This window comes from Hypanus sabinus, chromosome 14 (genome assembly GCF_030144855.1).
Source record: "Hypanus sabinus isolate sHypSab1 chromosome 14, sHypSab1.hap1, whole genome shotgun sequence".
Classification (NCBI taxonomy): domain Eukaryota; kingdom Metazoa; phylum Chordata; class Chondrichthyes; order Myliobatiformes; family Dasyatidae; genus Hypanus; species Hypanus sabinus.
The window spans coordinates 69,711,352-69,733,316 of record NC_082719.1 but is presented as its reverse complement, the minus strand read 5'-3'; the positions used below and the strand labels follow the sequence as shown (position 1 = coordinate 69,733,316).

At 39.8% G+C, this 21,965-nt stretch overlaps 2 protein-coding genes across 2 annotated transcripts in view; both read right to left on the bottom strand.

Moving 5' to 3' along the window:
* Nucleotides 1-21,965, bottom strand: part of LOC132404857 (granzyme K-like) — a 141,422-nt gene that overhangs the window by 74,116 nt on the left and 45,341 nt on the right. The window lies entirely within an intron of this gene.
* The window catches only part of LOC132405073 (granzyme A-like), a 52,940-nt gene that overhangs the window by 22,774 nt on the left and 8,201 nt on the right, over nt 1-21,965 (bottom strand). The window contains exons 2-3 of the mRNA XM_059989807.1: nt 18,262-18,316; nt 14,608-14,731 (exon numbers count right to left, since the gene is read on the bottom strand). Coding sequence (XP_059845790.1) covers nt 14,608-14,731; nt 18,262-18,316 — 179 coding nt within the window. The remainder of the gene's footprint in view (nt 1-14,607; nt 14,732-18,261; nt 18,317-21,965) is intronic.

Sequence of the window (21,965 nt, the reverse complement as noted above, 5' to 3'; positions counted from 1 at the left end):
ACCAAAGACACTCGTAAATTTCTACAGATGTACCGTGGAGAGCAGTCTAACTGGCTGCATGGGACTGCACAGGATCGTAATCACCTGCAGAGAGTTGTATAATTAGTCAGCTCCATCATGGGTACGAGCCTCCATCTCAAGGAGTGATGCCTCATAAGGTGGCATCCATCACCCAGGACATGCCCTGTTCTCATTGCGACCATCAGGAAGGAGGTATAGGATCCTGAAGGCACACACTCAACAATTCAGAAACAGCTTCATCCCCCCGCCATCCAATTTCTGAATGGACATTGAACCCGTGAAGAACATTTCATCACTTCTTGTATTTTTATTTTTGCACTACTTATATTTACTGTAATTCATGATTTTTCCCTGCATTCTTCTGTATTCATTTGTACTGCCGTCGCAAAGACAAAAAATTTCCCAACCGATGCTGGTGATATTAAACCTGATTCTGATTCTGAGAGGGTGGCCACTTGAGGGAGCACTTTGAAAGCTTTCTTGAGTCCATCTCACAACAATATTATCTGCTGCAATTATTACTGTGTTCCAGCTGCCCAGAGCATGAAAGGGTCTTTCAGTCATCGATAAAAGAAGGCATTCACATTCGCAGCTGATAAAACTCCAATGAAGAATTAAAACATGACAGTGAAGAACTTCCGGTAGAAATTCATAACATCTTTCATTTCTGGGAAGGGAAGAACTTGCTAGAGGGCTTTGCTTTTGTAGACAACATAACCATCACCTTCTTCAAGATAGGAGATGTCTATTTGTGGCAACTGCAGAAGGGATTCCCTCCCTTTTCCTGAAACACTGTACAATAAACACAGTAATCACTATGTACCAGATTCATAATACAGGTAGAGTGCAGCACCAACAGGGAAGGTCTGTGAATGTTCATCCTGATAGGAGGATTGAGAAGGGAGTGAGCTCATGGAGGTGGTCCTAAAACTGATGGATTAAACTAGGAAAAATCAAGGAGCCAGTTGCTAAAACTGAACACACAGCAGTGTTTGGCCTTATCAAGAACGATGACAAGGCAGAGAATGGGGAGGAAGTGGAGCAGCTGATGGATTGGTGTGAGAAGAACAATCTAAGCCTGAATGTGGAGAATACAAAGGAAATGATTGTGGACTTCTGGAAGGTGCAGATAAACCATTGCCCTCTGCAGATACATTGCTCCTTTGTAGAGAGAGTTAAATGCACCAATTTCCAGGGAGTTCACATTATGGAAGACCTCACCTGGTCCCTTAATATCACCTCCCTGAACAAGAAGGCAGAGTAATGCCTGCAATTCCTAAGAAGATTGAGACAAGCAAGGCTCCCAATCAACAACTGAACTACATTTTACAGGAGCACCATTGAGAGCTTCCTGACAAGATACATCTCCACCTGGAATAGGAGCTGTTGAGCATCGGATCGGAAGTCCCTACAAAGGAATGTGAGAACAGCTGAGAGGGTCATAGGGGTCTCCTTACCATTAATTGTGTCATTTATCAGAAGTGCCACATTCATGGGTTCCTTAGTATTATTAAGGCACCCACCCATCCATCCAGCATCTTCTTTGACTTTCTACCATCAGGTAGGAAACTACGATGCATAAAAACAAGAATGGTCAAGATGAGAAACAGTTTTACCCCCAGCCATTAGATTCTGAACACCCAACCACATCATACTCAAAGCGTCACTGGTTAATTGGTTCCGTACCTTACACTATCTTATATTAATGAACTTCAGTTTGTTATATATGTGTGATTCATGTGCAGATTTTATCCATACCTTCATAAGTTATCATGTGTTATGTGTGTTATGAGATTTCATGGTTTTATATGTTGTATACATGTCTGTAGTTAAATGCCAATAAACCTCACTAGACAATGCTCAGCTATGTGGAATAATAAATAGGAGATCTAAATGAAATGTGAAGAATGGTGCACTCGATCAACAAATTATAATTTATGGATAGTTTATTGAACCAATGTTCCTGGCCAAAAAGTGGCTTCAAATAGCTTGTTTTTGTTTTATTGCAGAAATTATCTAATGGAGAAGGTAAAGGAAATAATCACTCCCCAGTGGAATACTTTTCCATTAAACCAGTTACTTCCACGTGCTGTTCATATTGATGAACCTGCTTTTCCCCATCTTGAGGCACGTACCAAATCAGAGGAAGAGCAACAACAGATTTCACTATTTACACAAACCCGATGGCAATGCATGTTGGAGCTTTCAGGTGAAACGATGATCGTTGTTGAACAGTCACAGTGCAACTACAAGTCCGTCACCCTACTCGGTTGATTTAAGCACGACTACTGAAAGGAACACACTGCCAACATCATGACACCTAACTGGGCAGTTACAAAATGGACTCTAGGCAGTAACATTCTAAAATGTGTTAGATTATTTTTACTTATTGAATGGGTTGTTGTTAGGATAAAGGTGTTTCTGGCGAGGACAGTTTTATTGCCCATTCCCTGACTGGCCTTGAGAGAGTTTTGACAAGAGTAATAGTGATCACATCACTTGTTAGGCCACAACAGAGGACATTTGTGAGTCAGCTAAACAGTGTGGAATGGATCTGAGTCTGAATTCGCAAGTAGGGCAGGTAAGTATGACAGACATTTTTTCTCCAGAAGACATTAAAGGTCAGAGCCATCATTGTGAAGACTAGTTTCTGTTCAACCCCTGAAATTCCTGAATATTAAGTGAAGTTAAATTCCACAGCTACTGTGCTGGACTCAGGTCCAGCACTCTGGATTGGGTCAAGGGTTATTAGTTTAGCATGTGGCTAACCTATTGGTCATTGGATTTCACACCTTTTGGGAGGGGAGAGGGTTTTTTTTCTTGATTGCGCAGTTCTTTTGAAGGATTTTTTTTCTCATAAATACGTCATTCCTTCTGGTTGTATCCGTGCCTTTTGGTTTAATCTGTGCTTGCATAACATCTCTTTTATATAATATTAAATTCAATCTTAAACATGGATATTAATAAAATTAATATAATATCTTGGAATTGGAACGGTGTGAATCACCCCATTAAGTGTAAAAAGATTTTTCAGAAACTAAAAACACTTAACGCAGATATTATTTTTGCGCAAGAAAACCATATACAGAAACAGAATGAGGACAATTTTTTTCAATTGTGGAAAGGCCCTTTGTACCATTCACTGTCGGATAATAAAAGAAGAGGTGTGTCTATCTTTCTTAACCCCAAAATCCCTTTTGTACACCTTAATACTATTATTGATTCAACTGGAAGATACTTAATTGTTACTGTTTATTATGTGAACAAAAGGTAGCTCTGGTGTGTGTATAAGCACTTAATGTAGATAATTCTGATTTTTTTAAGTAACTTTTTCTGAGTTACCGAATTTGAATGAATATAAGTTGATCATGGGTGGTGACTTTAATTGTTTTTTAAATCCGGTGATTGACAGGTCATCAACCAATCCGTCGCTTCCTATCAAAGCAGTAGCCTGTATTAATTATTTTTTATTAGAATATGGCCTGGTCGATATCTGGAGAAATAAACACCCCAACAATAAAGATTTCTCTTTTTTCTCACATAAATAATCATCATAAATATTCTCGAATTGATTACTTTTTCTTAGGCACTCGTTTGTTATATTCCGTTGTTGAGTCTGCGTATCACATCATTGCATTCTCAGATCACGCACCTTTAAAGTTAACCCTGAAGCTTTCGGATAGCTTTTTGAAAATGTTGCAGAGGAGACTGAATCCCGTATTGTTACATGATCCAGCTTTTGTTAGTTTTATTAAGGAGTAAATTTCTATTTTTTTTAATATAATACAACTGAAGGAATGTCAAACCTGGTTATATGGGACATGTTAAGATTTTTTCTTAGTGGACAGATAATCTCATAATCAGCAGCTTTGAGAAAGAAAACTAAAGTGGAATTGTCAGTGCTTATTAATAAAATTAAACAGATAGATAAAGCATACTCAGTTAAACCTACTGAGGACCTATATAAAGAAAGGATCGAACTTCAACCACAGTATGATTTGCTTCTGACCTTTCCCATTGAACAGCAAATTTTTAAATCCAGAAGTTTATTTAATATACTTGGGGAAAAATCTGCTAAGCTTTTGGCGGGTCATTTGAAGGCTGGGATGGTCAGAAAACAGATTATTAAAAATCGTAGACCAGATAGAATTGAAACTTTAGATCCTTATGACATTAATAAGATATTTATGGATTTCTATACTAATCTTTATAAATCTGAATTCTCTGATAGTACTATTTCTATGAATAGATTTTTGCAAAGGTTAAATATACCCCAAATTTTGACTCAAGACGTTGATATATTAGATGCACCTGTTAAACAAGAGGAGATAGCCAAGGTTATATCCTCTATGTAATTATGGAAATCTCTGGGACCTGATGGTTATACAGTAGAATTTTACAAGACTTTTCATGAAATGCTTATACCACATCTTCATCAAACATTTACCGATTCTATATCCTCTGGGAACCTCCCAAAAACTTTTTATGAGGCATTAATTTCATTGATTCTTAAAAATGAAAAAGACCCACTGGAGTGTGTATCCTATAGACCTACTTCTTTATTGAATGTAGATTTTAAAATTCTCTCTAAGATTCTAGCTAATAGACTTGAGAATATTTTGCCTAATGTTATCTCAAATGATCAAACAGGATTTATTAAAAATAGGTACTCACATTTTAATATTCGAAGATTTTTAAATATCCCCCTCAGTCAAAGAATCTGAATGTATTGTATCTCTAGATGCAGAGAAAGCCTTTGATAGAATGGAGTGGCCTTATTTATTTCAGGTTTTGAAGAGGTTTAATTTTGGCCCGGGATTTGTTTCCTGGATTAAATTGATTTACCATGCCCCAGTAGCTGTGTTTATAACTAATGATCAAAAGTCTCCTTACTTTAGATTATATAGAAGAACCCATCAGGGATGTCTTCTTAGTCCTTTATTATTTAATTTGGTTTTAGAACCACTTGCTATCGCTCTTCAGGATTCTAATTCAGTGCAGGGTATTAGGAGGGGATAAATTACATAAGGTTTCATTATACGCGGATGATTTATTAGTTTACATTTCAAACCCTAGGAAATCTATTCCTTTTATGTTATCTATATTTACGGAATTTAGTATTTTCTCTGGATATAAACTTAATTTACATAAAAATGAATTATTTCCTACTAATAATTATTCTGATTGTTATGATTAAATTCAAACGTTTGATACATCTTTTAATTTTGAGCAAGTCTGGTGACCCTTAACGCAATATTTTCATATGATTTAATTTATTTTTTATTTATTTATTTTTCCTTATTCTCTTTGGGGAAAATCCTTATCCGTGAAGGTTCAGAGGTGACTGGAAGGATGTGTTTTTCTCTTTCTTTTTCTTCTAATTTTATCCTCAGATGGACTGCCCAAACTTTTTTTTCTTTTCTTTCTTTTTTCTTTTTTTTTGTTTCAATTTAGTTTAGTGGGTTTTTTCCTTTTTATTAAATAAAATTTTCCCAATTTTTTTTTATGATCTATTAAGAGGAGTTGTGGTTTTTTGATTATATTGTATATATAACAGTGTAACATTATACCTATTTGATTTTGACAATATATTCTTTTCTTTATTGCTGTTTATGTCTTTTGTAACATCTGCTTGCTAAACTTCTCCTCTGATTTGTATATTTTTTATTTAAAATCAATAAAAAGGTTGAAAAATGAAAAAAGGAGAACTATTGTAAGTTCTTCAGCTCTGAGAAACTCGTTGCAAATTGGGTTTCACCACGCACATCACTGAAATGGAAGTAGCTTCTTTATTTAAGATTACAATTACTGGAGAAACAAAAGAAAGCCAACCAATAATCAGGCAGGGAGTTTAGATAATACAGACAATTTCCTTACATTCTTCAATGAGGGTCCAATTTCATCGATTGTAGCACATCAAAGAAGGATTGCCCGCTCTAATTCCTAAAATGGCTTCCTACTATTTTTTCAGTCATTTTTCAGTCACCCGACATCTTTTTAGAACTTTTTATTAGTTGTCAAACCAGCATAAGAAGAAAAGCATCGAGTACAGAGAGCTTGAGAGTACATAATTGATAGGCTAGAATACAAATACAAGCAATTAATAACCCAAATATAATAACCTCCCAAACTCATAAAATGTTACAAAAAATGGAAAAAGAAACAAAAAATAAACAAAAAAAACTAACCTAACTGACATGGGCTATTGTATCATATCAAGGCTGAGGGTAGCAGACACCAACAGAATTAACAAACTCATTCGCAAGGCCAGTGATGTTGTGGGGGTGGAACTGGACTCTCTGATGGTGGTATCTGAAAAGAGGATGCTGTCCAAGTTGCATGCCATCTTGGACAATGTCTCCCATCCACTCCGTAATGTACTGGTTAAGCACAAGAGTACGTTCAACCAGAGACTTGTTCCACCGAGATGCAACACTGAGCATCATAGGAAGTCATTCCTGCCTGTGGCCATCAAACTTTACAACTCCTCCCTCGGAGTGTCAGCCACTCTGAGCCAATAGGCTGGTCCTGGACTTATTTCCACTTGGCATAATTTACTTATTATTATTTAATTATTTCTGGTTTTATTTTGCTATATTTCTACTCTATTCTTGGTTGGTGCAAACATAAAGAAACCCAGTTTCCCTCGGGATCAATAAAGTACGTCTGTCTGTCTGTCTGTCAAATATACACAGTAGTGTCAATAACTCCGCACCTCTATCCAAATAATTAAAGACGATAAGAAAAAGGTTTGGGAAAGGTCAGTTTAACTCATATAAAAATGTTGAATAAATGGTCTCCAGGTTTCTTCAAATTTGACTGACTGGGCAAAAATGACACTTCTAATTTTTTCTAAACCCTAACAAAAAATAGTTTGGGAAAACCATTGAAATGTAGTTGGGGGATTAATTTCTTTTCAGTTCAATAGGATAGATCTTCTAGCCATTAATGTGACAAATGCAATCATCCGCTGGGCTGAGGGGGATAAACAACTATTATCCGCCATTGGAAAGCTGAAAATTGCAGTAATAGGATGAGGTTGCAATTTGATATTCAAAACTGTTGAAATAATACCAAAAATATCTTTCCAGTTATTTTGCAAACAAGGTCAAGACCAAAACATGTGAGTCAATGAGGCAACTTCAGAGTGACATCTGTCACAGATCGGACTAACATGAGAATAAAATCGAGCAAGTTTGCCCTTGGACATGTGAGCCCTATGGACATCCTTGAATTGTATTAGGGCATGTTTGGCACAAATGGAAGAAGAGTTAACTAACTGTAGAACTTTCTCCCACTGCTCTGTAGGTAAAGGACAATGAAGTTCTTTTTCCAATTCCTTCTTAATTTTATCTGACATCCCTGGTTGTATTTTCATGATCATATTATAAATGACGGCTACTAAACCCTTCTGACAGGGATTCAAACCTAGATATTTTTCCGTAATGCCAATTGGGCATAAATTCAGAAATGACTGTAACATATTATTCAAAAACTTTCTAATTTGTAAGTATATAAAAATGGGTTTTAGACAAATTATATTTATTGGACAACTGTTCAAAGGACATAAAGCAATTATCTAAAAATAAATCACGAAAACATGTTATACCTAATGTTTTCCAAAGCACAAAGGCTTGGTCCATAAAAGAGGGCTGAAAAAGAAAGTTAGATATAATAGGGCTTGATAAGATTAACTTATTCAAACCAAAGAATTTATGAAATTGAAACCGTATTCGTAATGTATATTTAACTATAGGGTTTGTTATTTGTTTATTCAATTTAGATAAAAGAAAGGGAAGCGAAGATCCTAAAATAGAGAACAATGAAAAGCCTTGTACAGATTTACACTCCAAATTTACCCATTGTGGGCTTTGTAATGTCGCCAATTCCTGTGTCCAAAATATTAAATATCGAATATTAACTGCCCAATAGTAAAATCTTAGGTTTGGCAAAGCCAAACCACCTTCCTTCTTAGGTTTCTGTAAGTATTATTTACTTAAACTAGGATTTTTATTCTGCCACACATATGAGAATATTTTGGAGTCAATAATGTCAAAAAAAGATTTAGGAATAAAAATTGGTAGTGTTTGAAATAAATATAAAAAATTAAGTAAAACTATTATCTTAATAGCATTGATTCATCCAACCAATGACAAAGACAATGGGGATTATCTAGTAACAAGTTGCTTGATTTGGTCAATTAAAGGTAAAAAGTTAACTTTAAATGAATCCTTACATTTCTTGGTGATTTTAATACCAAAATAAGTAACATTATCTGTAGTTACTTTAAATGGTGGATATTTATAGATTGGAACTTGCATATTTAATGGAAATAATTCACTCTTATTAAAATTCAGTTTATAGCTAGAAAAGCTACTAAACTGAGCAAGCAAAGATAAAATAACAGGAGTAGATCTCTTAGGATCAGAGATGTATAGTAACAAATCATCAGCATATAGTGATAGCTTATTTGTCCCTTCCCCACGGGTAATACCAAAAATGTTAGGTGAGTCACAAATAGCAATGGCTAAGGGTTCCAAAGCAAAATCAAATAGTAGAGGACTTAAAGGACAGCCTTGCCTCGTGCCACGAAACAGCTGAAAAAAGGGAGATCTTTGATTATTAGTAAAAACCAAAGGCTTATAATATATTAATTTAATCCATGATATAAATGTTGGGCTGAAGTTAAAATTCTGCAGTGTATTAAATAAATATGGCCATTCAACTCTGTCAAAGGCTTTCTCAGCATCTAAGGAAATGACATATTCTGGGATTCTAGATGAAGGAGTGTAAGCTATATTAATTAATTTTCTAATGTTAAAAGGTGAATAACGATTTTAATAAATCCAGTCTGGTTCTCCAAAATAATTTGATGTAATATATTTTCCAATCTAGTGGCCAAAATTTTGGTAAAAATCTTGGAATCCGTATTCAGCAAAAATATAGGCCGATATGATGCACATTCAATAGGGTCTTTATTTCTTTTAAGAATTAAAGAAATGGAGGTGTCATAAAAAGATTATGGTAGTTTACCTACAGTTAATGTGTCCTTAAAAATTTTACATAACCAAGCAGAGAGTAAAGAGGAAAAAGATTTAAAGAATTCCACAGTATAACCGTCCAGACTGGGGGCTTATCCTGAATTCATTGAGAAAATAGCCTCTTTAATTTCAGTTTCCGTAATAGGTGCATCTAATGATACACAATCGTCGGCTGTTAATTTCGGGATATTCAGTTTCTTTAAAAATTCATACATTATGGAAGAATCATCAGAAAATACTGATTGATATAGAGAGTTATAAAAATCTTGAAAGGCTTTATTTATCTCTTTATGATCAATCATCAAAGTGCCACCTCGTTTACGAATCTTATCAAGACATCTTATTCAAACATGAAATTTATTTTTGCATTACTTCATTGAAAGCAGCCTGTATCCCATGAAGAAGGAAAACGGAGTCTCCTCCTGCCATGTATTCTAGTACACTGGATCTTCTTGTTGCCTCGGACTTCTGTGTTCCTTTGAAGAATTTGGGGAGCTCTCACTTTTCTGCAACCTCTTGGCCTCCTTGGTTTCATAATCTGTTCATTTACTGACTGACTGCGATGGTGTGTCTGCATTTGAGAGACAATACCCTTCTCTACTGATTAAATTTGAGCCTGGTTCAATCAGTAAGAATTTTATGATCAGTGTTTACATTTGTACACATTTTAAGAGTTTTCCAGCCATTTAGCAGTAAAAAACAAGAGTCAACAAGAAAGGATGTTATTAATCTAACAAATCAGACCAGCACATCATCATTGAAACATATTACAAACTACAGAAGCTGCAGCTCTACTCTCTAAAGTAAACCACTAGATTCTGCATATTTACCCACATCTAATATTCCATTTTTGCATTGAACAGCATCTGTGCAATCCGTCACCATTTTGTGCATGAATTGATTCCTTCTTAAAGATGATTCAGTGCTTCTTTTGGTTTTCTCCCCAGATGTCCCTGTAATTTGTGAACAAATGGCTCGAGTACAGCCAAACCAAACCCCATTTAATCAGTCTAAACAATAAGCCAACTGAATTCAACAATATGCTTCAATCAGCGAGCAAACTCTATTTAGTAATCTCAAGATATTTTAAAGGATTCAACAATAACTTAAATGCAAGAGATTTCAATTAGAAACAGAAAACAAAATGAACATACTGCTGATCAGTTTGCAAATGCTTGAGAAAGATGAGTCATCCTTTGGGTGGAGGAGACTCAGCAGATCGGTGTGCAGTGTTTCTCACCCTGTGAAATATACTTCAGGTAAATGGTCATTTGTTCCTTGGCAGCAAGTGGCTCGTCACCCTTTCCAGAGCTGAATGTTTCATTAATAATGAAACCCACCAGTACCATCAATCTAACCTTCAAAAGTGAACTTTAAAACAACCTTCTTCACAATTTGTAATGATATTTTAAATTTCTGTCACTTTACTGAAACTTTTTGCAATGATATGTTCATGTTGTCTTGTAAAGTCATCAAAACACAAATGAAGTCCATCTAACACTACTGCTTTATTGGTTTATTGTCACCTGCACTGAGATGTAATAAAAAGATTGCATTTGCATGCTATCCAGACATTATATCATACATAAGTACATTGAGGAGGTAAAAAGAGAAACAGAATGCATTGTATTGCAGTTACAGAGAAAGTGCTGGTAGACAAATGAGGTGCAAAGGTCATTGACAAAGTAGACTGGGAAATCAAGAGTTCATGTTTTAGTGTATGGAAGGTCTGTTCAAGAGTCAGTGGGATGGAAACCATCACAGAGATTGCTACCACAAGGGCAGGAATGGCTGCCGGATATTGTGGGTTTAGATGTTTCAAACAGGACAGAAAAATGGTAAAAGAGGTGGAGGACTGGCATTGCTAATCAGGGATAGTATCACAGATACAGAAAGGGAGGCTGTCCTGGAGAGGTCATTTACTGCGTTGTGTAGATGGAAGTCAGAAACAGGAAGGGAGTAATCACTCTTTTGAGGGTATTCTGCAGACAATGCCCCTCCCCACCCAGTATCAACAGGGTCACTGAGGAGCAGATCTACAGGTAAGTAGATTTTAGAAAGGGGTAAAAATAAGAGTGTTGTTGTCAAGGGTGACTTTAACTTCCTTTGTATTTATTGGCATCTCCTTAGTGCAAGAGTTTAAAGGGACAGATTTTGTTAGATACATCCAAGAAAAATTCCTGACACAATATGTATACAGGCCGACTAGAGGAGAGGCCTTACTGGATCTAGAACCAGACAAGGAACATAATCATGTGACAGATCTCTTGGTGAGTGAGCATTTTGAAGACGGCAACCACAACTTCATGACTTTTATTACTCCCTGACCTTTTACTTTTTCTTCTTTTAGTTTTTGCACAGTTTCTTGTCTTTTGCACATTGTTAGTTTGTCCATCTTGTAGTGGGCGGCTTTTCATTGATTCTATTGTGTTTCTTTGTATTTACTGTGAATGCCCAAAAGAAAATGAATTTCAGGGTGACATATATGAACTCTAATAATAAATTTACTTTGTACTTTGATAGCCTGGACAGCAATAGGTGCAGACACTATGGGGAAGTATTTAATTGAAGAAAGGTCAATTGTGATGCTATTAGGCAGGAACTTAGAAACATATTTATATCTGCATTTGCAGAGTTTGTTGTTCATTGATCCTGCTTACAGTTACTGTTCTATAGATTTGCTAACACTCTCACCGGGCCTCATAGAAAAAGAATCTTATGAGGTGACATGTGTGTACTCTGATAATAAGTTTTACTCAGTGTTTTGTACTTTGATCTTTAAATTGGGAACGGATGTTCTCAGGGAAATGCAGATTGGAAATGTGGAGATTCTTTAGGGAGCACCTGCACGGGGTTCCGGACGGGTTTGTCCCATTGAGGCAAGGAAAGGATGATAAGTGAAGCGACCCTGGCTGATAAGAGGTGTGGAACATCTGATAAAGAGGAAGAAGGAAATATACTTAAGGATGTGGAAGCAATGATCAGGTGGGGCTCCTTTGTGGCAACTTTATAACAGAGTTACAAGGTAAGTTAGGAGGTAGTTTAAGAATGGATTTAGGAAAATGGGAAGACCTGAGAAGGCCTTGGCAAATAGATAAGGGAAAACCGTAGGTGAAGAACAGAAGCATGACCACAGTGTGCGTAGGATCATTCAGGTTTAAAAGAGGAAACATGCGCCTGGAATCGGTGGAAGTGGGGGGGACCCTTCATGAATACTTTGTTTCACTATTCACTAGTGAGAGAACACTGACACCCGACAACTTTCAGCAGTTCGCCTTTCTGTTCTCCTTCTGTGCAGAGTTCTCCTACCAGGTGTAGTTCTGTGTCAGACTCTGGGTCAACACGTACTTCATGCCCTAAAGGAAGAAGGCGATTCTGATGGAGAATTTTGACAGGACCATTCCCATCTTCTGGCTTCACCTGGAAACTGGCAAATCGGCATCTGGCTCTCCACTACGTAAGGTGTGGACACTCAACGGTCGGTCAATGCATGAATACCTGGTAGCTCCAAATTTCTTATTAACACTCTGTCTCCAGGCATCAGTTCTGTCAACCTAATCTTTTGATCCTATCTCCTCTTGTTTCCGTTGTGACAGAAACCACTGCTAGTTTATAAGCTCTTTGTGGTTCTTTCTTCATGCCAGACACATACTTTGAGTTACTTTTTCTCAGTAAGTCTTCACTGTTGGCTCAAAAACAGATATACACAGGTAATCTCACTTCACGTCAGAACATCAAATAGTATGACAAGTAGTCAGTAGCTTCATTCTGTGTACAGTTGTAGCAGTGTACCAAATGCTCTATATGCTGACTCCACTTGTTCTTTCTGTTGTCATCCAGAGTTTCAAGCGTGTCTAACAATGTCCTGTTGAAACTTTTAGGCTGAGGATAACTCTGAGGGTGATACGGCATTGTCCTTGACTTCTCAGCTCCCAGCATGCTCAGTAACCCATGTAGGAGCTTACTCCCAAAAATCCCTTCCCTGACCACTGTGTACTATTCCTGGGAGGCCGTAAACAACAAAATACTTTGCCCAGAACATTTTGGCAACTGTGGCTGCTCTCTGATCCTTTGTGGGGAAGCCTTGAGCATTTCAGGTGTGGTGATCCAAGACATTTCCAACATTACTGGAATCAGTCTCTGTGGAGAGGAGATCCAAACACACTAACTAAAATGGTCCCGTGCTTTGTAAATGAGGTAACGGAGCAACTCTCGTAGACAGTGTCTTCCTCCGAATACATCAGATGCACAACTTACAGTATTCTTCAACCTCAGGTTTCATTTGGGGCCAATATCACCGGTCTCGTACCAATCCATGGGTCTTGTCAAACCCCAAATGACCTGAATAATCATGAAGTGACTTTAGTACAATACTCCGGTACTTCTCAGGCCTCCCTCTCTCCGTCCATTTCCGGCACCTCAATCAAACGTCAGGACAATGCATCTGCATCAATGTTCGGACTCCATGCCGATATTTAAGACTGAAATCATCAGCAGACAATACCACCAACCAGTGAAAACCTGTGGCATCCAACTTTGTTGCGATCAGGATGTAAACCAGTGGATTAGTGTTAGTCCTCACCTCAAATGTGGCACCATATCGATAATCACTAAACTTAGTTACCACAGTTACGTACCCGTCACATGATCGTGATGTAATTGAGGCTATGTTGGACATGAGCTAATGGTCTTTTGATGGGGGAGTGACGTCATTTCCCCGCCAGTGAGAGGTCATGTGATAGTTTTTTTCAACAGGGTATAAAAGGAGAACCCCAACCTGTGACGTGGGCAGTTCATGGCTGAATTTGCCACTGACTCCATGCTGCTGTGTATCCCGATATTATGACGCAGTTTCGTTTAAAAATAGAGTTTTACTTTCTGTTCTAAGTCTCAAAGGTTATTGCCGGCAGTTTCGCTATAATACTGCCAGTTTGGTCAGTGGAGAGTGAAGATTTTAAAGGAGTTCGGAAATCCCGAAGGATTGGAAAAGTTAAATTTAACCGAGAAATAGATTCAACCTTTGTTTAATCTTCATACGAGGAATTAGTAATGAGTATCCATGATAACTCCTTCTTTGCCAAAAGAGGAGCAGAGGGTTGGATACAAAGTTTTGTCAAAGAAAGGTCAGCGCCTTTAAGTCATTTTATTTCTATCAATCGTAAATCCTCTGAGGAATAACATACTTCGGCTGGGATCTGCAGTAACTCCACGAAAGAGAATTTAAATCATTTTCAAGCAGTCTCTCCTTTAACAGACTGTGTAGGCATTTGGACTTTCACATTACGACTTCTAGGAACTGTTTTCGCATTATCGCTTTAAGAAATGTTTTCACAGTCTCGCTTTAAGAACTGTTCAAGCTGCCGTATCGCAGCTGACTTCCGGTTAAGTTAGTCGTTTGTTTACTTTTGGGCTTTTTTTTAGCAGTGTTTAATAAATGTTTTATTTGTTATAAAAAAAACCTGTCTCAATTATATATTCATTGTTGCTGATTTGTAACACCACAGCCCATTTCAATGACAGGAACTCTAATATATGTGTTGGGTACTTTCGATCGAAGGGTAACAGACTCCAGCTGACAAAAGCCAGAGGTCTCACCCCTTTCCCTTGGTCCTGATATAGAACACTGTCGAAGCCTCGCAGCTGGTGCCCGTATGCAGTACATATGGCAACTGGGGTTTGCAAAGACCAGCACAGCTGTGTCAGTCAGCAACTCTTTCAGCAGCCGAAAGGCCCCTTCACATTTTGCATCCCATCTTTCCCTGAAAGGCTCCGAATGGCTAAGATCAACCTTGCCTTCTTTTCTTCTCATTCTCCTCCCTTTCTTCCCCGAGGGTGGGTAACCACACAGAAACTGATTCACAGAGTGGCTTTCTCTGGAGTAGTCCTTCACAAATCTCCAGAGGTACCCTCAAAATCCAAGGAATGAACGTAGTGCACTCACATTCTTGAGCCTTGACCAAGTGGTCACCTCCTCTATCCTGGACGGTCTGCAGCCACTCCATCCTGTGAGACATTGAGTCCAACATAGTTGACTGACATCTTACAGAACTGGCACAGGTTCCATGACAGTTTGAACTCTTCTCTTCTTCTTTCAGGTGGTCTAACACCAACTGTAGCCTCATCTCATGCTCATCTTGTGTGGACCCGAACACTATGAGATCATCCAGGTACATCAGTACCTCAAACAAGTCTCCACTTGTCTAGGGTAGATGAGACTGGGGTCCTGCCAAACCCATGAGGTTGGAATGTCTCACCCACCCGAACACCGGTTTGTGTCAATAATGTGTAATTTACTGTCCCATGCAATCATCTGTTGGTAAGAAATAACAATTCATACATTGCATACAATGATTAAGAAAGTATATTTATGAACATAAACTTAACCAAAGAGTTACTAAAGAAAAGAAAAAAAAAACAAAAGGCCTATTATAATTAAACAGTCAAATGTGTTCAAGTGGCACTCAAATTTTCCAAAAGCCAAAACGGTACCATCACATACTCTCCAACACCCGGTCGAATTCCCCCTCTTGGTCTCCATCAAATCTTCCTTCCCAGTTTCCTTCAGCTTCCACAGATGTTGCCGAATATCCTCCACCTCTGCAGGTGCCAATTGCCATGACCTTTCTCTGAAATGAGTGTCCTCTGTCACTCAGATGGTGTGGCGAGTACTCTTGGAACAACCCACATCAAACTCACCCATAGAAAAGACATCTTCGAACTTCAACATCTCCTCTGTCAGTCTCCTTTTCCAGCTTCCAGGCACCAGGAGTCACCAAAGTTGAATGACTTGGCCGTCAAATTTCCTGCTCCAGGAGATGTTCCCTTGCCTGATTTTCTCACAGGAAAACTAGAGATTACAGTCACTGGAAAAAATTGTGCCATTGGCATCCCCTCCTGAGGGTGACCTCCCTCTCTGAGGTGTTCCTGGCAATCATTGTCACCCTGTTTACCTGTACAACTGACAGCTTTCACAGTTCGGGCCTCACCAACACCCCAGCAGTAAGAGTGACTCCTTTTCGTGGTTTTCCAGAGCATCCACCAGGAGAGCCTCAGCATCAGGCATTCGGTGAAATTTGGGTGTTTCCTGTCACTCCAGCTACATTCCCAGGCCATTACACGATGGGTTTCGACTGAGTGTATCACACAGTTCCTTGTCTGTGCTCATCATCTGGCCTAGGATGGGCTTGTACATTCTCAAAAACAGCACTGAACACAAAGTGAATGGGGAGGGTTTTCAGAAAGCTCTCTCCAATTCTTTCCTCACAGGTCCCCACTCACCTCCTCACAATAGTATTTGTTCCCACAAGAACTGATGCTTCACCCTTCCCAACCGGGTCCAGACAGACCAACACTAACATATCAGGGATCTCAGCTACTCCCACATCTGCCTCTGAAAACTCCAGCTTCAGCGTCAAGTAACCCTGATGTGGGTAGTCAGCAGTACTAAGGCCTCAGAGCTCGAGGGCACTGAGTGGCGTCAATGGTGAATACCGTTGTAGAAGGATCTGTACAGCAGAGTAGCCTGAGAACCTGTGTCAATATGGCTCTTGCATCAGTCCCCTCGATCCTTTACAGAACTGCACAGATCTGTATATCGGCGAGACAAGACAACCACCTCACAAACGGATGGCCCAACATAGGAGGCTCACACCTCAGGTCAAGCCTCAGCTGTATATCGGCACCTAAAGGACAAGGGACACTCCTTTGATGACAGCAATGTGCACATTTTGGACAGGGAGGACGGGTGGTTTGAAAGCAGGGTTAAGGAAGGCATCTTTGTCAAAGTGGAACAGCCATGCTTGAACAGAGGGGGTGGGGCACGACACCACCTATCAGCTACTTACAATGCAGTCCCTACGTCTCTAACCCAGCAACTCCACAATAGTTCACACCTTCCTTCTTCACGTTTTACCGTGGTTGGCACCCAGCTTACTGGTGCATTACCACAACCTTCTGCTCCAGAGTGTGGATCAGACGATAGACTTACATTCTAAGTCCCTTCACCCATTCACACACACACACACACACACATACCCAAATCTACACTCTATACTTCCTTCTTTGGCCATCCTAGTACCCTATTCCTGCTTATCCGTCAAATCCTATAAAAAACCCTTGTATCCCTTAAGAAAGCTAGAAGTGCCCTGACCTGTGCCCTCTCATCCATGCCCAGTAACCATTTTAATGTGAATTCCAGCACCCCCAATTCCCTTAGATTAATTCTCATCATCTCTCTCTGTATCCCGTACTTCCTGCAACTCAGAATTACATGTTCTACTGACTCCTCTTCCTGACATTCCTCACACAATCCTGTCTGGTGTTTCCCTATCAATTTCAATGTTTAGTTTAGTGCACAGTGCCCCAGCCTTAACCTAGTGCATACACTTTCCTCTCTTCTGTATCCTCTGCCTACCCTAGTACCTGTAACACTCTTTTCTATTTGATATAAATGCCTCCCTTTCCCCTCCCTGTCCCATCTTTCTTGCCACATTTGGATGATTCTTTCCCAGATTACACACTTAACCTCTGCTTTACTGATACTAATGTGCACTTCTATATTTCTTTCTTTAACACCCTCTTTGCCAACTCATCCACCCTCTCATTCCCCTTCACCCCTACATGAACTGGAACCCATAGAAATTTAACCTGACCTCCCTGATTTGCAACTCTTGTGACTGACTGAAGGACTTCATGAAGTACATCTTGCCAGCTGTTTGAGTGAAAAGACCTTAAACTTGCTAGAACTGAGGATGAATCTGAGCACATCAACATTTGACTAGTCTAGCTTTCTCCACCCATCGCAACGCAACCAACATTGCCATCATCTCCACGGTATACACTCCTAACTTATTAGATGTTCTTCTGCTGATTCCAATTTATTTTGTCAGTATAGCCACCCCAAACCCTAACAGTCCTGTTTCAGATTCCTTAGCACCATCCATATAAATCTGAGTATGACCACTATACTTTTCCATCACATTCTAGTTAAATGCACTTACCAAATCAGTTTTATATTTTTCTTTCTTTTTTACCTCGAACAAATGCCGGTCTATGTCAGGCCATACAAGCTTCCATGGAGCTACAACCAGATAAACTACTGAAGGATTTATTTACCAACTTAGTGGAGTACACAGCATCAGTGATCAGCTACATCAGCAAGTGCATTACTCTGTCCAAGACCATCACTATACACACTAACCTGAAGCCATGGATGACCGCAGAGTTGGGGCGCTGCTGAGGTTCCGCGACTCCGCCTTCAGAGCAGGCGACAAGGCAGCTCTAACAACAGCAAGGGCCAAACTGTCCTGAGCCATCAGAGGGGCAAAGTGTGCACACGCCCAGCAAGTCCACAGTCACTTCCGGGTCAGCGGCGACACGCGGCGCATGTGGAAGGGCATCCAGGACATCACCAATTACAACATCACCTGACTGTGCGGGTGATGCCTCCCTCCCAGATGCGCTGAATAACTTCTATGCCCGGTTTGAGGTGGAAAATGACATGGCGGCGAGGAAGTCCACCCCTCCTACGAATGACCAGGTGCTGTGTCTCACCGTGGCCGATGTGAGAAGAACCCTGTGCAGGGTCAACCCACAGAATGCTGCTGAACCAGACAACATTCCTGGTAGAATGCTCAGAGGATGTGCAGACCAGCTAGCAGATGTTCTCACTGACATCTTCAACATCTCCCTGAGCAGCGCCACCATTCCAACGTGCTTCAAGGCCGCCAGCATTGTCCCCGTGCCAAAGAAGTCTTCAGTGTCCTGCCTAAATGACTACCGTCCCGTTGCACTTACATCCATCATCATGAAGTGTTTCGAGAGGATCATCTTGTGGCATATCAAGACCCTGCTGCCCCCCTCATTGGACCCCCTGCAGTTTGCGTACCGTCCCAACCACTCAACAGATGATGTCATTGCCATCACCCTCCACCTGGCCCTAACCCACCTGGACAAAAAAGACATGTACGTTCGAATGCTGTTCATAGACTTCAGCTCAGCATTCAACACAGTCATCCCTCAGAAACTGATTGGAAAGCTGAGCCTACTGGGACTGAACACCTCCCTCTGCAACTGGATCCTAGACTTCCTGACTGGGAGACCTCAGTCACTCCGGATCGGGAGCAGCGTCTCCAACACCATCACACTGAGCACTGGGGCCCCCCAGGGCTGTGTGCTCAGTCCACTGCTGTTCACTCTGCTGACCCACGACTGTGCTGCAACACACAGCTTGAACCATATCATCAATGCCAATGACACGACCGTGGTGGGTCTCATCAGCAAGAACGACAAGTCAGCTTACGGAGAGGAAGTGCAGCGGTTAACAAACTGGTGCAGAGCCAACAACCTGTCTGTGAATGTGAACAAAAGAGATGGTTGTTGACTTCAGGAGGGCACAGAGCAACCATTCCCCACTGAACATCAACGGCTCCTCGGTAGTGATCATAAAGAGCACCAAATTTCTTTGTGTTCACCTGACAGAGAATCTCACCTGGTCCCTAAACCAGCTCAATAGCAAAGAAAGCCCATCAGTTCTCTACTTTCTGCGAAGGCTGAGGAAAGTCCATGTCCTACCCCCCATCCTCATCACATTCTACAGGGGTTGTATTGAGAGCATCCTGAGCAGCTACATCACTGCCTGGTACAGAAGTTGCACCATCTCGGATCGCAAGACCCTGCAGCGGATGGTGAGGTCATCGGGATCTCTCTTCCCGCCATCACGGACATTTACACTTATAAATAAGTGTATTATAATGAACTTATAAATATACATAAGGAAACTGGATGTTATTCAGACTCAGGCTTTGAGAATTGGGAGTAAAGGGTGATCTTTATACTACATTTCCACAGTCCAACACAGATCTTACTAAAGACACATATATTCTCTTCAACACTGAACAACTTGCTCCCTATTCCCTACCAGTCAAACATCTCATCACATTTATTACCTTTTACATTTCTCCTCAACTTTCCTGATATGGTCTTCCCATGTTAACCATGAATCAAATATAACTCCCAGAAATTTTAATGATCTAACCTTTTCTAATTCAATTCTATTCATCCTTAACTTCATCCCTACCTCAATTATTTCCCTGGTGAAACATACAGTTTGAGTTCTTCCTACTGAAAATCTACATCCCCAATCATAACCCCACTCCACCACTTCATCAATTGCTCCTTGTAGCTTCCTGATTATACGCTCCATGTTCCTACCTCTTTTCCACAAGTCCCCATCATCCGCAAATAGTGACCTACCTATATCCACTGGTACCTTTGTGAGGACATTATTGATCATAATGATGAAACGTAACGGGCTAATCACACTACCTTGAGGTGTGCCATTTCCCACTATGTACTGCTTTGATAATTCTGATTCAATCTGAACTTAACTTTTCCTACCAAACAAAAAATCTATTATCCAATTAAAAACTCTCTTTCCAACCCCCATCTTGTGCAGTTTAATTAACAATCCTTCCTTCCATGTCATGTCATAGGCTTTTTCAATGTCAAAAAACACTGCAACTACTAACTCTTTATTTGCCTGGGCCTTTCTTCTTTCAGTCTCTAACCTTAACCCTTCCACTCTGATAAATTGCCAGCATTCCCCTCTTCTCAAACTCATACGATAACCTTTCTGTTATCATCCTTTCCATTATCTTGCATATATTTGATATTAATGCTACTGGCCTGTAGCTAGTGGGTTTTGACGGATCCTTGCCAGGTTTCCTTATTGGAATTACTACTGCTTCATTCCGTGCACTTGGTGATCTTCCCTCCTCCCATACTCTGCTGTAAAGATGCAGCAACTTCAATAGCACTCCTTCTCCTAGATTTTTTAGCATAATATAGCATACCAGATCTTTCCCTGGGGAGGTTGGTCTCGATCTCTTTATTGCTCTCACCATCGCTGCCAACGTAAATTGTTCATCAATTATATCTTCAGTTTCTTCCCTCCTGTTTAACACACCTGGGTGTTGGCTCATTGTTCTATCCCTTCTCTTTCTCCATTCTTCAGACAAATTTTCAGAACTATGTATCTTTACAAAGGATTTGGCCGTGATCTCAGCCTTATCCCTGCTGGAGACTGTTACTTCCTCCTCAGTTATCGTTACTGTATATTCCCATTCCTTTCTATCTCCTCCCATCCTCTTAATCATTCCCCATCCCTCTCCCACAGGCGTTGTTCTTCCTATTTTGTTGCAAAAACTCCTCCAACTTGCCCTTTTAGCTTGACGTATAGATCTTCTCACCACTGCCTGTGCCTTCTTATACTGAATCAAATGCTGCATATTATGGGTTCTTTTAACGAGTCTGAATGCTCTATTTCTGTTTTTTACAGCCTGACAACATTCCTCTGTCCACCATGGAACCAGTTTTCTATTCATCCTATTTTTACTCCTGGGTATAGATCCTTCTGCTGCCATAATAATTGCTGAAGTTACCTGACTTTAATTCATCTATATTTCCAGAAATGTCAATCCTTGTCAATGCTTCTTCACTGAACTTTTGGAACTTACCCCAATCTGTTTTTCCAAACATCCCTTTAGGATTCCACCACCTAATCTTACTTCAACTCTTTCACCCACTGAACATGAAATTGGGTAGTGAACACTGCCTACTGTTGAAGCAGTCCAAACTCCCCAGTTACTAACCCCAGGCAAGGTATTAAACACTAACGTAATAGCTAATACTGACTCAGTTCCTGTTGTTATATTTATCCTTGTTCCTCTACCATCATTCATACACACCAAATCCTTTTCTTCCATCAAATCTTCAATTACCTTTCCATTTGAATCTGTAAATGAATCCCCCCATATTGTGCTGTAAGTATTGAAATCTGCACACCACACTATTTTATGTCTGTTTTGTCCTTGTATCCTTAGTAGCCTCTTCAAAACCAACCTT